At 44.5% G+C, this 17,288-nt stretch overlaps 1 protein-coding gene and 1 pseudogene across 1 annotated transcript; one reads left to right on the top strand and one right to left on the bottom strand.

The window, feature by feature from the left end:
- LOC101681496 overlaps window positions 1-12,947 on the bottom strand; it is a 39,133-nt pseudogene extending 26,186 nt beyond the window's left edge.
- On the top strand, window positions 12,754-13,665 carry OXT (oxytocin/neurophysin I prepropeptide). Its single transcript, XM_004772899.2, has 3 exons — window positions 12,754-13,065; window positions 13,201-13,402; window positions 13,543-13,665. Exons 1-3 carry the CDS (start codon window positions 12,946-12,948, stop codon window positions 13,596-13,598), a joined length of 378 nt encoding a protein of 125 aa, XP_004772956.1. The 5' UTR covers window positions 12,754-12,945; the 3' UTR covers window positions 13,599-13,665.
- The last annotated feature ends 3,623 nt before the right edge of the window (window positions 13,666-17,288 follow it).

Below are 17,288 nucleotides of genomic sequence, written 5' to 3'. Positions count from 1 at the left end.
TTAGCCATTCTGACAGATGTGAAGTAATAACTCATTGTGGGTTTGATTTGTATTTCTCTGGTGATGAGTGATGTTGAGCATCTTTTCATGTGTCTGTTGGCCATCTGGATGTCTTCTTTGGGAAAATGTCTGTTTATGTCTTCTGCCCATTTTTAAATTGGATTATTTGGGGTTTTTTGGTGTTGAGTTGGTAAGTTCTTTATATATTTTGGGTACTAACCCTTATCAGATGTGTCATTTGCAAATATCTTCTCTCAGTCAGTAAGTTGTCTTTTAGTTTTGTTAATTGTTTCCTTAGCTCTGCAGAAGCTCTTTATTTTGAAGTAGTCTCAACAATTTATTTTTGCTTTTGTGTCCCTTGCCTTAGGAGACATATCTAGGAAAATGTTGCTACAGCTGATGTCAGAGAGGTTACTGCCTGTGTTTTCTTCTAAAATTTTTATGGTTTTAGGTTGCACATTTAGGTCTTTAACCCATTTTGAGTTTATTTTGGTGTATGGTGTAAGAAAGTGGTCTAGTTTCATTATTTTTCACATAGCTGTTCAGTTTTTCCACCCATTTGTTGAAGAGACTATCTCTTTCCCATAGCATATTCTTGCCTCCTTTGTCAAAAATTAATTAACCATATTATTGTGGGTTTATTTCTGGGCTCTCTATTCTGTTCCATTGATCTACGTATCTGTTTTTAGGCCAGTACTATACTGTATTGATTACTATAGCTTTGTAGTATATCTTTTTTTGTTGTTGTAGTATATCTTGAAATCTGCATTTGTGATACCTTCAGTTTTGTTCTTCTTTTTCATTTTTTAAAAGATTTTATTTATTTATAAATTAATTTATAAATAAATAATAAATATATTTAATTATATTATTTATATTATGATATTAATATATATTATATTATATATTATTATATTATATTTATAAATAAATAAATAAAGAGAGAGCATGAAAGAGAACATGAGAGGGGAGAAAGTCAGAGGGAGAAGCAGACTCCCCACAGAGCTGGGAGCTTGATGCGGGACTCAATCCTGGGACTCTGGGATCATGACCTGAGCCTAAGGCACACACTTAACCAACTGAGCTGCCCAGATGCCCTGTTCTTCTTTTTCAAGATTGTTTTGGCTATTAAAGGTCTTTTGTATTTCTGCCCATGTTTTAGGATTCTTTGTTCTTGTTCTGTGAAAAATGCTACTGATATTTTTATAGGGATTGCACCAAATCTGTAGACTGCTTTGGGGAGTATGGACATTTCAACTATATATTCTTCCAATCCATGAACATGGAATATCCTTTCATTTGTTTGTCATATTCATTTTCTCTTATCAGTGTTTTATAGCACACGCCCCTACCACATGGGTCAAGCCCACTGTCATCTCTTGCAGGGACTGTTTCAGAAGCTTCCTCACAAGCCTCCCTGCTTCCACTTTTGCTTGCAGTCTTTTCACAATAGCTAAAGTTGTCCTATAATGTGTAAGTCAAATCACATCACTCCTCTATGCAGAGCCCTCCTGAGTCCCCATTTCACTTGGCTCTATGTGACCCTGTCCCACATTACCATGCTAACCCCAGGACTTTGATCACTCTGCTCCAGCCCCTGTGACCTCCATGCTGCTCTTTGAACATGGACACACATTTCTGGCTAAGGACCTGTGCACGTGCAATTTCCTCTGTGGAGAATACTCCCCTTCTAGGACAGGCAGAATTCTAAAACAACCCCTATGGTTCTTACTCCTAGTGGCCACACCTTTGTGTGATCTCATTTTGCATATGGATAGGACATGTAACTTTATTTTTTTTAAGATATTATTTATTTCAGGATGCCTGGGTGGCTCAGTTGATGAAGTGGCTGCCTTTGGCTCAGGTCATGATCCCAAGGTCCTGGATGGAGTCCCACATTGGGCTCCCCGCTCACTGAGGAGCCTGCTTCACCCTCTGCCTACTTCTCTCCCTGCTTGTGTTCTCTCTCTCTCTGTCAAATAAAAAATCTTTTTTAAAAAAGATATCATGGGGAGCCTGGGTGGCTCAGTGGGTTAAGCATCTGCCTTCAGCAAGCAGAGAGCCTGCTTCCCCCCTCTCTCTTCACCTGCCTCTCTCCCTACTTGTGATCTCTGTCTATCAAATAAATAAATAAAATCTTTTCTAAAAAGATATCATTTATTTGTTTTAGAGAGAAAGAGAGCATGCACGAGAGTGGGGGGAGGTGCAGAGGGAGAGAGAGAATCCCAAGTTGACTCCTAGCTGAGTGTAGAGTCTGACATGGGGCTCAATCCCACAACCCATGAAATCAAAATTCGGATGCTCAACTGACTGAGCCACTCAGGAGCCCCAAGAACATGTAACTTCCTTCTAACCAATAGAAGACTATGGCAAAAATGATGAGCTATCACTCCCATGGTTATATTACATCATAAGGTAAAGATGAAGGAATTTTACAGATATACTCAAGGCCCCAGTTACCCAAATTAACCAGTTTCACCTTGAGTTAAAAGACTGGTGGATATTCTACTATGTTGTACACCTGAAACGAATATAACATTGTGTGTCAATTCTACTCAAATAAAAATATCTCAAGCAAAAAAGAAAGAAAAGGGGGAGGAGTCAAGATGGCAGAGGAATAGCAGACTGAGATGACATCAGATTGCAGGAGTTCAGCTAGATAGTTATCAAACCATTCTCAACACCTACAAACCCAACAGGAGATCAAAGAGAAGAAGACCAGCAACTCAGGAAACAGAAAATCGGCCACTTTCTGAAAGGAGAAGTGACAGGAAGATAGACTGTGGGGAGAGGAGACTGCTTCTGGCAAGCAGTGGAGGAGCAGAGCACAAAAACTGAACTTTCAGAAGTCTGCTCCACTGAGGGACATCACTCCAGAAGCTAAGCAGGGTGGAGCCTTTGTGGGGACAGTGTGGTCTCATGTCCCATAGGGTCACAGAAGGATCAGGGGTGTCTGAGTGTAGCAGAGCTCACAGGTATCAGAGTGGAGAAGCTGGGTAGAGATGGAGCCAAGGAGTGAGCTCTCAGTTTGGGGTTACCTTAAAGCATGATCTACGACACAGTCACACCACTGCTCTTTGAGCAGAGAACTCACAAGTGCCATATCTGGGGAGACCCCCCTGGAAGAACAGAGCAGCAGGAATCTTCTGGGTTTGGAGATTCCAAACTGTGCTGTGTGCGAGAGAAAAACGCTGGGTTACAAGCTGGGTGAGCTCGGAGCGCAGCCAGAGACCAGGGAGATGGTAGTGACTGACCACTTTTTTCTGAGGGTGTACTGATGAGCGGGGCCCCAAGCTCTTGGCTTTTCTGGGCTGGAGACTGGGAGGGCGCCATTTTCATTCCTGTCCTCCAGAACTCTACGGAAAGCATTCAGGGAACAAAAGCTTCCAAGAGCGAACCCTGGCGGATTACTTAGCCTGGCCCCCAGCAAGAGCAGCACAGTTCCGCATTGGGCAAAGACACTTGAGACTCACTACAACAGGCCCCTCCCCTAGAAGATCAGCAAGAACATCCAGCCAAGACCAAGTTCACTAATCAAGGAGAATAGCGGAATTCCAGAGGAGGGGAAAGCAAAGCATGGAATTCATGGGTTTCTCTCCATGATTCTTTAGTCTTGAAAAGTTAATTAAATTTTTAAAAGTTTATTGTTTTTTTATTCTAGTTTTTTTAACTCTTCTTCTTTCCTCTTTTAATGTTTTTTAACTAGTTTATCTTAACGATACCATTCTAAAAAAAAAATCTTTTTAAACCATCATTATTACAGTCATGTTTTATCCATAATTCTAGCTAACTTTATTTTTTGTATACATACAGTCTTCTAAAAAATTTTGGGATACAATGTCTTCTAATAGATCAAAATATACCCTAAATCTAGCACAGGGCTCTGTTCTAGTTTCCAGCCCGAGCAAATTATCTCCACTTTCTTTTCTTTCTTTTTCCAATCAACTTATCATATCAATTCCTTTTTTAGAGTTTTTTTAAATTTTCATCTTTATAGTCATATTCCATCCCTTCATCATGCTTACCCTTAGTGTGTGTGTGTGTGTGTGTGTGTGTGTGTGTGTATTTTCCTTTCTTTAAAATTTTGGGAGGCAATTTCTTCTAAGAGACCAAAATACACCCAAAATCAAGTGGATGTCTCTGTTCTATTCACCAGTCTAATATATATATATATATATATACATATATATATATATATATATATGTTTTTATTTTTTTAATTTCTTTTTACCCTCTTTCTTCTCCTCCTAATTTGGGGTCTCTTCTGATTGGGTTAGCATACACTTCTCTGGGGTCTTCACCACCCTTTTAGTATTTTATTCTTTCATTCATATATTCATATCTAGATAAAATGACAAGGTGGAAAAACTCAACACACACACAAAAAGAACAAGAGGCAGTACCGAAGGCTAGGGACCTAATTAATAGGGACATTGGTAATATGTCAGATTTAGAGTTCAGACTGATGGTTCTCAAGGTTCTAGCTGGACTTGAAAAAGGCATGGAAGATTTTAGAGAAACCCTGCCTAGAGAAATAAAAGCCCTTCCTGGAGAAATAAAAGAACTAAAATCTAACCAAGCTGAAATAAAAAAACTACTAATGAGGTGCAATTCCAGGGCAAACAAAAATTAAAAGAATTTGTAAACAACAAACCAGCCCTACAAGAAATCTTGAAAATGGTCCTCTAAGCAAAGAGAGAGCCTTAAAATTAGTAGACCAGAAAGGAACAGAGACAATATACAGTAACAGTCACCTTATAGGCAATACAATGGCACTAAATTAATATCTTTCAATAGTTACCCTGAATGTAAATGGGCTAAATGCCCCAAACAAAAGACACAGGGTATCAGAAGGGATAAAAAAACAAAAACAAAAACAAAAACAAAAAAAAAAACAAAAAAACCCCATCAATATGCTGTCTACAAGAAACTCATTTTATTTTTTTTATTTTTTAAAGATTTTATTTATTTATTTGACAGAGAGGGAGATTACAAGTAGGCAGAGAGAGAGAGAGGGAAGCAGGCTCCCTGCTGAGCAGAGAGCCCGATGTGGAGCTCTATCTCAGGACCCTGAGATCATGACCTGAGCCAAAGGCAGAGGCTTAACCCACTGAGCCACCCAGGCGCCCCACAAGAAACTCATTTTAGACCCAAAGACACCTCCAGATTTAAAGTGAGGGGGTGGAAAACAATTTACCATGCTAATGAACATCTAAAGAAGGCTGAGATGGCAATCCTTCTGTCAGATAAATTAGATTTTAAGCCAAAGACTATAATAAGAGATGAGAAAGGACACTATATCATACTCAAAGGGTCTGTCCAACAAGAAGATCTAACAATTTTAAATATCTATGCCCCTAACATGGGAGCAGCCAACTATATAAACCAATTAATAACAAAATCAAAGAAACACATCAACAATAATACAACAGTAGTAGGGGATTTTAACACCCCGCTTCACTGAAAGGGATAGATCACCAAAGCAAAAGATCAACAAGGAAATAAAGGTTTTAAATGACACACTGGACCAGATGGACATCACAGATATATTCAGAACATTCCATCCCAAAGCAACAGAATATACATTCTTCTCTAGTGCACATGGAACATTCTCCAGAATAGATCACATTCTGGGTCACAAATCAGGTCTCAACTGGTACCAAAAGATTGAGATCATTACCTACATATTTTCAGACCACACTGCTCTGAAGCTAGAACTCAATCACAAGAGGAAATTTGGGAAGAACCCAAATACATGGAGGCTAAAGAGCATCCTACTAAAGAATGAATGGGTCAATCAGGAAATTAAAGAATTGAAAAAACTCATGGAAACAATTGATAATGAAAACACAATGGTTCAAAATCTGTGGGACAGAACAAAGGCAGTCCTGAGAGGAAAATATGTAACGATACAAGTCTTTCTCAAGAAACAAGAAAGGGGGACGCCTGGGTGGCTCAGTTGGTTAAACAGCTGCCTTCGGCTCGGGTCATGATCCCAGGGTCCTGGGATCGAGTCCCACATCGGGCTCCTTGCTCGGCAGGGAGCCTGCTTCTCCCTCTGCCTCTGCCTGCCTCTTTGTCTGCCTGTGCTTGCTCTCTCTCCCTCTGTCTCTGGCAAATAAATAAAGAAAAAAAAAAAAGACACAAGAAAGGTTTCAAGTATACAACCTAACCCTACACCTAAAGGAGCTGGAGAAAAAAAAAACAGCAAAGAAAGCCTAAACCCAGCAGGAGAAGAGAAATAATAACGATCAGAGCAGAAATCAATGAAATAGAAACAAACAAACAAACAAAAACAGTAGAACAAATCAACAAAACTAGGAGCTGGTTCCTTGAAAGAATTAATAAGATTGATAAACCCCTGGCCAGACTTATCAAAAAGAAAAGAGAAAGGACCCAAATTAATAAAATCATGAATGAAAGAGGAGAGATCACAACAAACACCAAAGAAATACAAACAATTATAAGAACATGTTATGAGCAACTATACGCCAGCAAATCTGACAATCTGGAAGAAATGGATGCATTCCTAGAGATGTATAAACTACCAAATAGAACCAGGAAGAAATAGAAAACCTGAACAGACCCATAACCAGTAAGGAGATTGAAGCAGTCATCAAAAATCTCCCAACAAACAAGAGCCTAGGGCCAGACGGCTTCCCAGGGGAATTCTACCAAACATTTAAAGAAGAATTAATACCTATTCTCCTGAAACTGTTCCCAAAAATAGAAATAGAAGGAAAACTTCCAAACTCATTTTATGAGGTCAGCATTACCTTGATCCCAAAACCAGACAAAGACCCCATCAAAAAAGAGAATTACAGGGGTACCTGGGTGGCTCAGTGAGTTAAAGCTTCTGTCTTCGGCTCAGGTCATGATCCCAGGGTCCTGGGATTGAGCCCCGCATCAGGCTCTCTGCTTGGCAGGGAGCCTGCTTCCCCTCCTCTCTCTCTGCCTGCCTCTCTGCATGATTTTCTTGAGAAAATCATTCTCAATTGTGAAAAACTGAGAGCTTTTCTGCTAAGGTCAGAAACACGGCAGGGATGCCCATTATCACCACTGTGATCTCTGTCTCTCGAATAAATAAATTAAATCTTTAAAAAATAGAATTACAGACCAATATCCTTGATGAACATGGATGCAAAAATTCTCACCAAAATACTAACAAAAAGATCCAACAGTACATTAAAAGGATTATTCACTACGTCCAAGTGGGATTTATTCCAAGGCTGCAAGGTTGGTTCAACAGCTGCAAATCAATCGACGTGATACAATACATTAATAAAAGAAAGAACAAGAACCATATGATACTCTCAATAGATGCTGAAAAGGATTTTGACAAAGTACAGCATCCTTTCTTGATCAAAATTCTTCAAAGTGTAGGGATAGAGGGTACATACCTCAATATCTTCAAAGCCATCTATGAAAAACCCACAGCGAAAATCATTCTCAATTGAGAAAAACTGAGAGCTTTTCTGCTAAGGTCAGAAACACGGCAGGGATGCCCATTATCACCACTGCTATTCAACATACATAGTACTAGAAGTCCTAGCCTCAGCAATCAGACAACAAAAAGAAATTAAAGGCATCCAAATCAGCAAAGAAGAAGTCAAACTATCCCTCTTTGCAGATGATATGATACTTTATGTGGAAAACCCAAAGACTCCACCCCAAATCTGCTAGAACTTATACAGGAATTCAGTAAAGTGTCAGGATATAAAATCAATGCACAGAAATCTGTTGCATTTCTCTACACCAACAACAAGACAGAAGAAAGAGAAATTAAGGAGTCAATCCCATTTACAATTTCACCCAAAACCATAAGATACCTAGAAATAAATCTAACCAAAGAGGCAAAGAATCTGTACTAAGAAAACTATAAAGTACTCATGAAAGAAATTGAGGAAGACACAAAGAAATGGAAAAATGTTCCATGCTCATGGATTGGAAGAACAAATACTGTGAAAATGTCTATGCTACCTAAAGCTATCTACACGTTTAATGCAATCCCTATCAAAATACCATCATTTTTTTTAAGAAATGGAACAAATAATCCTAAACTTTATATAAAACCAGGAAAAACCTCGAATAGCCAGTGGAATGTTGAAAAAGAAACCCAAAGTTGGTGGCATCACAATTCCAGACTTCAAGCTCTATTACAAAGCTGTCATCATCAAGACAGCATGGTACTGGCACAAAAAAAGACATATAGATCAATGGAACAGAATAGAGAGCCCAGAAATAGACCCTCAACTCTATGGTCAACTAATCTTTGACAAAGCAGGAAAGAATGTCTAATGGAAAAAAGACAGTCTTTTCAACAAATGGTGTTGGGAAAATTGGATAGCCACATGCAGAAGAATGAAATTGGACCATCTTATACCACACGGAAAAATAACTCCAAATGGATGAAAGACCTCAATGTGAGAAAGGAATCCATCAAAATCCTTGAGCAGAACACAGGCAGCAACCTTTTCAACCTCAGCCGCAGCAAATTCTTCCTAGAAACATCGCCAAAGGCAAGGGAAGCAAGGGCAAAAATGACCTATTGGGACTTCATCAAGATCAAAAACTTTTGCACAGCAAAGGGAACAGTCAACAAAGCCAAAAGACAACTGACAGAATGGGAGAAGATATTTGCAAACTATATATCAGATAAAGGGCTAGTATCCAAAATCTATAAAGAACTTATCAAACTCAACACCCAAAGAACAAATAATCCAATCAAGAAATGAGCAGAGGACATGAACAGACATTTCTGCAAAGAATATATCCAGATGACCAACAGACACATGAAAAAGTGCTCCACATCACTTGGCATCAGGGAAATACAAATCAAAACCAAAATGAGATACCACCTCACACCAATCAGAATGACTAAAATTAACAAGTCAGGAAACAACAGTTGCTGGCAAGGATGCGGAGAAAGGGGAACCCTCCTACACTGTTGGAAGGAATGCAAGCTGGTGCAGCCACTCTGGAAAACAGCATGGAGGTTCCTCAAAAAGTTGAAAATAGAATTACCCTATGACCCAGCAATCGCACTACTGGGCATTTACCCAAAGATACAAATGTAGTGATCCGAAGGGGCATGTGCACCCAAATGTTTATAGCAGCAATGTCCACAACAGCCAAACTATGGAAAGAACCTAGATGTCCATCAACAGATGAATGAATAAAGAAGATGTGATATATATATATATATAGGAATACTATGCGGCCACCAAAAGAAATGAAATCTTGCCATTTGCAATGAAGTGGATGGAACTAGAGGGTATTATGCTGAGCGAAATAAGTCAATCAGAGAAAGACAATTATATGATCTCCCTGATATGAGGAATTTGAGAAGCAAAGTGGGGGGCTCGGGGGGGAGGGAAAGAAAAAAATGAAACAAGAGGGGATCAGGAGGGAGACAAACCATAAGAGAATCTTAATCTCACAAAACAAACTGAGGGTTGCCAGGAGGAGAGGGGTATAGAGAAGGTGGTTGGGTTATGGATATTGGGGAGGGTGTGTGCTATGGTGAGTGCTGTGAAGTGTGTAAGCCTGACGATTCACAGACCTGTACACCTGGAGCAAATAATACATTATATGTTAATTTTAAAAAAAGAAAGAAAAAGAACAATAACAAAAATGTTGGTCCAGGTGGGCCTGGCATAATCAGGTGACCCTTTAAAAGAGGCTTCCATCTACTCAGATACTTGAAACCCCAAAGTGTCTTTCTCCCTCTGGTGCTGGCCTTGAAGAAGCCAGCCATGAGTTCTACTGCTGCAAGGGATTGAATTCTGCCAACAATCTCCCAGGCTACTGGATGGAATTCAGTCTGGCTGACATCTGTACCTGACCGCTATTGAGACTGTGAGTAGAGGACCCATCTCAGCTGTGGCCAGACCCACAGAAACTGTGGAGTAGTAAGTGGGTGCTGTTTTAAGCTGCCAAAATTGTGGTGATTTGTTATGTAGCAGCAGAAAACAAGTCTGCCTTTCAGATATCCATCTTGTCTCTTTCCTAGGTCCTTCAAGCATCGGCTGTCCCCTTTACCAGAGGCCTGCACTGAGCACCCTTAGAAAAAAATTACAACATGTCTCTGCTTTTCTCCATTGCCCTGACTACCTCCTAACCTACTGAGCTAGGTTTACTGTTTGATGCCTCCCCACACTCTACTAGAATATAAGCTGTTGTGAGCAGGGTCTTGTGTCTGTCTGGTTCACTGACATCTCAAGCATCTGTCCCCGGACCCTGTGCATCTTAAGATAAGCAATTCTCGAACAGCTGTCAGAGCGCCAGCCCTGCAGGGTCCATTATGCTAAGGAAATTTTATGTGCATGTATTAACTTGGGTGAGGTCAGGGTGTCCCAAGGATAGGAAGGAGGCCTTTCTGGGGCTGCCTCTAGGGTCAAGGCCTTGGCCTTCTAGTCCAGCAATGCCAATGAGCTGATTTGCGTGAGAAATAAGACGACTCTCTGACGGGTAATCAGGTCAGCCTGAGCAGCCCCTCCGTGCTAGGCAGCTCACATGAGTGACTCAGGGTCAGCCAGGCCCTGTGACCTGTCCAGCCCCAGCAGCCACAGCATCCTCCTGGAGGAGGGTCGACAAGAGGGCTACAGTGGCTGGGGCCATGCCAGTCTTCTCTTTCCCAAGGGCAACATCTAGGGCCTGGCTGCACTGAGTCTGTTCCTTCTGACACTGGCCTCCTTTCTTCTGTGCTATTGCAAGGTGGGCTCCCCCCACCCCTGGGGAGCCCTTGGAGATGGGGTTTAACCTGCAGGAATTGTTATTACCAAGGGCCCTGGGGACTCACAGCTGTGGAAGGGAAGGGGTGGATACAGAATTGGGGAGAGGGAAAACTTCCATGGGGGCCTCAATTGGCCTCTGCGGAGCTCAGAGCTGAAACAGTCCTTCACAGTTGCCCGCTGTGGGGCCAGATCGGTATTGGAGGTCAGCCACCTGGGAAGGGTGTGATCTTGGGCCAGGCTACTCTCTGCCACTGAGGAAGACCCTGGCTGGTTGCCAGCCAAAGTCTTCCTACTGGGGGTAAGTCCCCTCTCCTTTTTTTTTTTTTAAAGGATTTATTTATTTATTTAAGTAATCTCTACATCCAATGTGAGGCTCAAACTCATGACCCTGAGATCATGACCTGAGGAGAAACCAAGAGTGGAACTGAGCCACCGGCAGGTCCCTTCTTGAAGGACGATGGGTGCTGAGCTTCTCCCTCCTCATGACATTGACTAACATCCCCTCCACGGAGGCACTCTTTCTTTTATTTGTAATTATATTCATTTAAAGATACATTAAAGATGCGGGGTGCCTGGGTGGCTCAGTTGGTTAAGGTTTGCATTCTGCTTAGGTCAGGATCTCAGGGTCCTGGATGGAGCATCAAAGTTTCAGGCTCTGCTTCTCCCTCTGCCTGCCACTCCCCCTGCTTATGCAAGCTCGCTCTCGCTCTCTCTGAAAGGAAAAAAATAAAATCTTTTTTAACAAATTACAAAAGAGGGGCACCTGGGTGGCTCAGTGGGTTAAGCCTCTGCCTTCAGCTCAGGTCATCTCAGGGTCCTAGATAAAGCCCCACATCGGGCTCTCTGCTCAGCAGGGACACTGCTTCCCCCTCTCTCTCTGCCTGCCTCTCTGCCTACTTGTGATCTCTCTGTCAAATAAATAAATAAAATCTTTTTAAAAATTACAAAAGAGGGGCACCTGGGTGGCTCAGTGGGTTAAGCCTCTGCCTTCAGCTCAGGTCATGATCTCAGGGTCCTGGAATCGAGCCCCAAGTCGAGCTTTCTGCTCAGCAGGGAGCCTGCTTCCCCCTCACTCTCTGCCTGCCTCTCTGCCTCCTTGTGATCTCTGTCTGTCAAATAAATAAATAAAATCTTTTTTAAAAAATTACAAAAGAAACTAAGTGTATTTATATTCAGGAATAAAAATGTTAAAACAAATCTGTGATATATTTAAATATGCTTCTTTACTTAAAACCTTAGATACAAGGGCACCTGGGTGGCTCAGATGGTTAAGTTTCTGCCTTGGGTACAGATCATGATCCCAGGCGCTTGGGATCAAGTCCGGCATCGGGCTCACTGCTCAGGCGGGGAGCCTGCTTCTCCCTCTCCCACTCCCCCTGCTTGTGTTCCCTCTCTTGCTCTCTCTGTGTGTCAAATAAATAAAGTCTTAAATAAAACATTAGCTAAGATCTGGTGGCAGAGCTGGGAATTAACTATCATTAACTGCCATAATGTCAAAGGGATGAGTCTAACAACATTTAGAGACACTTGCCATAGCTGTGATGTGATGGGAGAATAGCTGTCATTTGATGTGTGACAAAGCCACAAGGGTTGCAAATTCCACGGTGGCTAGTTGACCACCCCATATTTGAAGCAAAAGGTTACATTTCAGTTACAGGTTAAAGAAAATAAAGATCTTTCCCTATTCCAGTTCCAGGTGCAGGGGTGTAGGTGTGGGTATGAGGGTGGAAGGTGGGTCCCAGGAAATTGGGGTTCGAGCGGAGGAAGCTCCCTAACAAAAGAGACAAGACTGCTGCGCAACCAGCCAAGAAGGAGAGATGGGGAGTCCTGCCCACCCTCCTCTGGCCTGGAGGGGTCCAAGTGTCTGCTCTGTAATCCTTCCCCCACCATACTGGGAAGCCAGCTACATAGTTCTGGTTGGGCTGCAGACCTTCATGCTCCCTGGCCCAGGCCACCCGCCCCCGCACGGCCTTGTCTTCTACCTCCCCTGCCCCCAGTCCATCAGCCGCTGTGGTGACGGTGACCTGGCCAGGCCCCTGCAAATAAGGGGGCGCGCCGGGCGCCCAGGGTCTGACCCGCAGCGACCAGCTGTGACCAGCCATGCGGCGGCCCTCTTAGCCAGCGCTCCGCCCGCGCGGCCAGGGCCATTAAAAGGCGGGTCCCGCAGGCACCGCCGCAGCAGCCGCCCCCGACCCAGCGCACCCGCACCATGGCTGGCCCCAGCCTCGCCTGCTGCCTGCTGGGCCTCCTCGCCCTGACCTCCGCCTGCTACATCCAGAACTGCCCCCTGGGCGGCAAGAGGGCTGCGCTGGACCTCGATGTGCGCCAGGTGAGCCCGGGCCGCGTCTCGCCGCCCCTGCCCGCCCCGGGGTCGGGGGACTTTAGGGGACCCGCGTCCCCTTCCCGCGACCGCGGCCCCCGACCTCGCTCAGCCCTCGCTCATCTGCCCCTGCCCTCCCGCCAGTGTCTCCCTTGCGGCCCTGGGGGCAAAGGGCGCTGCTTCGGGCCCAGCATCTGCTGCGGCGACGAGCTGGGCTGCTTCGTGGGCACCAACGAGGCGCTGCGCTGCCAGGAGGAGAACTACCTGCCGTCGCCCTGCCAGTCGGGCCACCAGCCGTGCGGGAGCGGGGGCCGCTGCGCCGCCGCCGGCATCTGCTGCAGCCCGGGTGAGCGCGGGCCGGGGCCGGGGAGCGGAGACCCGGCAGGGGCCGGCACCGGGGACCGGGGACCTGGAGGGGGCCGGGGACCGAGGACCCGGGGATGGGAGCCAGCGGGACGGGCTCTGACTCGGCGCCTCTCCTTCCAGACGGCTGCCGCGCCGACCCCGCCTGCGACCCCGAGGCCGCCTTTTCCCAGCGCTGAGCCGGATGGCCCCGACGGTGGTGCAACACCACGAGAAATCATGAAATAAAATAAAGCAGTTTTCCCCCTCTAACTCGACTGGCGTCTTGGTGTCGGAATGGGAGGGAGGGTACTGGGGGAGCCCCGACGGTCGCGCCTGGAGGAAGCCGGCGTCTCTGGCTCTGGGCGTCTGAGCGCACTTTTCCAGCCCCGCAATCCCGCAGCGGGGGGTGAGGGAGGGGAGGACAGCAGGACCCGCTTCGAGGGAGAGGGTAATAGACCCCAGCTTCCCGCTCCAAACAGAGCTGGGAATCTACAGCAGGTGGATTAAGAGGAACTTTCAAAGAACCGAAAGGATAGGGCGAGTTGGGCCGGACAAGGAACAAGAGGAAGAGGAAGGAGCCCCAGGGACAGGTGAATGACTTCCCTACGTTTGGAGTGAGGCTTGAGCCCCACCTGAGGGCTGGGTTTGGGGCTCCGGAGGCTGGGTTTCCAAGGAGAGGGACTCCAGGCCACAGGAGGCCGCCGGGACTCAGAGGTGCCAGGCCGCGGTGCACCCAGCTGTGGCCAGCTCCTTCCTCTGCAGTGGAGGAACTGGGCAGGACTCGGGACCCTGCAGGACAGGAGTTCTGGAGAGCCCACCGCCACAGAAATGACCACAAAGCATGCTGCCCTTTACTTACCCATGCCACTGGGCAAGCAGTTTCAGAAGGTGCAGACCACACTCCCAGGCCTAGTAAAACAGGAACAGATCACTCTCGTGTGAGAAAAAAGATAATTTCTATGGCTTTCTCTCACACTGGAGGCCGCAGAGCACTGCCCCATGGCAGTATGTGGAGAGAGAAAAAATGTGCTGAAGAGGACTGTAAGATTTTCTTTAAATAAATTACCAAAACAGGGAAAACTAAGCTATGGTGCTAAGAAGTCTTGAGTAGGGTGGTAACTGAAGGGGGTCCAAGAGCAGCTCAGTGGTGCAGTCATATCCTGCTTCCTGGCCGGCCAGCTGGTGAAACAGGAGTGTTCATTTGTGGAAAATATAACCCAGCATGCTCGTGATTTGACTTTTTATATGTATATAATATGCAAATTAAAGTTTTGGAAAAGGAAAAAAATATCATACTGCTGAAATGTATGGAGAGAATAGAGATGAGGCTTTTGGAGTTGTTGTTTTTTTTTTTTTTTAAGTGCTTATCATTTCGTTCTTCTAAAGTAATCCATATATCCAATGTGGAGCTCAAACTCATGAACCCGAAATCAAGTCTCATGCTCCAAGGACTGAGCCAGCCAGGAGTCTCTGAGATGAGACTTTTGAAAACCCCTGTGGCCTATAGCAATCTGGACTACAGTTTTTTCTTTTTTTTCCTTTGCTTTTTTTTTTTTTTTTTTTGCTTTGAATTTATTGATTTGTTCTTAGATCTCACATATTAGTGAAACCACATGTAGTTTATCTTTTTCTGTCTGACTTATTTCATTTAGCTTAACACCCTCTGTGTTGGTCCATCTGTGTTGTCACAAATGGCAAACTCTCGCCCACCCTTTTTCATGGCTGAGTAATATTTCACCATATAGACCAAGGTTCCTTTTTTTTTTTTTTTTTTAAGATTTTTATTTAGGGGTGCCTTGGTGGCTCAGTCTGTTAAGTGTCTGCCTTTGGCTCAGGTCATGATCCCAGGATCCTGGGATCAAGGCCCACATTGGGCTCCTTGCTCAGTGGGAAGCCTGCTTCTCCCTCTGCCTGCTGTTCCCCCTGCTTGTCCTCACTCTCTCTCTCTGACAAATAAATAATATCTTTTTAAAAATAATTAAAAAAAAGTGGGGTGCCTGGGTGGCTCAGTGGGTTAAAGCCTCTATCTTTGGCTCAGGTCATGATCTCAGGTTCCTGGGATTGAGCCCTGCATTGGGCTCTCTGCTCAGCAGGGAGCTTGCTTCCTCCTCTCCCTCTGCCTGCCTCTCTGCCTCCTTGTGATCTCTGTCTGTCAAATAAATAAATAAAATCTTTTTAAAGAAATAAGATAATAAAAAGATAAAAAACAAATATTTTTATTTATTCATTTGAATGTATACTACAGAGTGACAGATCTGTGCTTTGCCAAGCTGGAATGTCCCCTTCTGCCTTAGCAGGAACTCTGGGATCTCCCCCGCCACCTCTTTCTCTCCCCTGAGTACCTTGGGGTGCCAGCCCAGCTGTCCCCACCCTAGGAGAGAATTCGGGTCCCCTCACCCACTCAGGCACCCACTTCACTGTCCCACTCTTTCCCTAGAATCCAAAGGTGAACAGTGTTTTCGGGCCACAAAACACAGGGTCAGATTGACATGTATTTTCCTGGGTATGTCCCCGAGGTAGCATCAAGCTGGGCCTGGTGGCCAGAAGGCTACAGAAGCAAGCTCGTTACCATTCTTCCTTCTTCTTGTTTTCTCAGTCCCACAGCCTTTGGTCCTTGTTGAATGACTCCTTCAAACCTCCCAAGTGCTTGGGGGCTTGTCCAGGGCAGTGGTTCCCAGCTCCCACTTTGTGTAGCTTTGTTCTTTGTCCTTTTACTACTTGGAAATGAAATTCCTAGAGAATATGCCCACCTACGTACGATTTCCAAAAACAAGTAATTAGTCTTAGCAGTAAGATAGAGAAAAGGAAAGTAAAAAGTAATATTACTTTAATATGTGACTAAACAGACAAGCCTATGCTAGGTGACACGCACACAACATAGCAGAGCAAATATAATAACGAGAGATTGGAACCCATTCCCTACAACAAGTTCAGGCAAACAAAAAGTTGAGAAAAAGGGCAACGAGGATCAATACTCTCTTTTGTGCGGCACCTGGCTGGCTCAGTCAATGGAGCATGAGAATCTTGACCTTGGGGTCATGTGTTTAGTTCAAGTTGCATGTTCGGAGTAGGGCTTCTTTAAAAAAAAATTCTTAGGGACGCCTGAGTGGCTCAGTTGGTTGGGCAGCTGCCTTCGGCTCAGGTCATGATCCCAGCGTTCTGGGATCGAGTCCCACATCGGGCTCCTTGCTTGGCAGGGAGCCTGCTTCTCCCTCTGCCTCTGCCTGCCATTCTGTCTGCCTGTGCTTGCTCTCTCCCCTTCTCTCTCTCTGATAAATAAATAAAATCTTTAAAAAAAAAAATTCTTAGGGGTGCCTGGGTGACTCAGTCGGTTAGGCATCTGCCTTCCACTCGAATTATGATCCCAAGGTGCTGGGACTGATTCCTCCTTGGGGTGAGCCTGTTTCTCCCTCTCCTCCCTGTTCCAACTCTTTTCTCTACATCTGTCTCTCTCTCAAATAAATAAATACAATGTTTAAAAAAATTTTTTTAATTCTCTTTTGGGACTCCTGGGTGGCTCAGTCAGCTAAGCAGTTAAGTGCCTGCTTCGGTTCAGGTCATGATCCCAGGGTCCTGGGATTGAGGCTCGCTTCCAGCTTCCTTCTCAGCCAGGAGCCTGCTTCTCCCTCTCCCTCTGCCACTTCCCTGCTTGTGTTCCCTCTCTCCCTATCTCTCTGTTCCAAAAAAAAAAAAAAAAAAAAAAAAGTGTGTTAATTTTAAAATAAATAAATAAATAAAACAAAAAATTCTTTTTTGTGCCACAAGAAATAGACAGACTCAGATATCCATGAATTGCAAAGAGTGCACTCATGGAACACTTGGGGAAATTTGAATAGTCCCTGAATACTTGATGGTACAAATATATTGTTGAGTTTCAGTTTGCAGCT

Source organism: Mustela putorius, unplaced genomic scaffold, assembly GCF_011764305.1.
Source record: "Mustela putorius furo isolate JIRA1106 unplaced genomic scaffold, ASM1176430v1.1 tig00000874_pilon_pilon_pilon, whole genome shotgun sequence".
NCBI lineage: Eukaryota > Metazoa > Chordata > Mammalia > Carnivora > Mustelidae > Mustela > Mustela putorius.
This window is presented reverse-complemented; position numbering and strand designations above follow the sequence as displayed.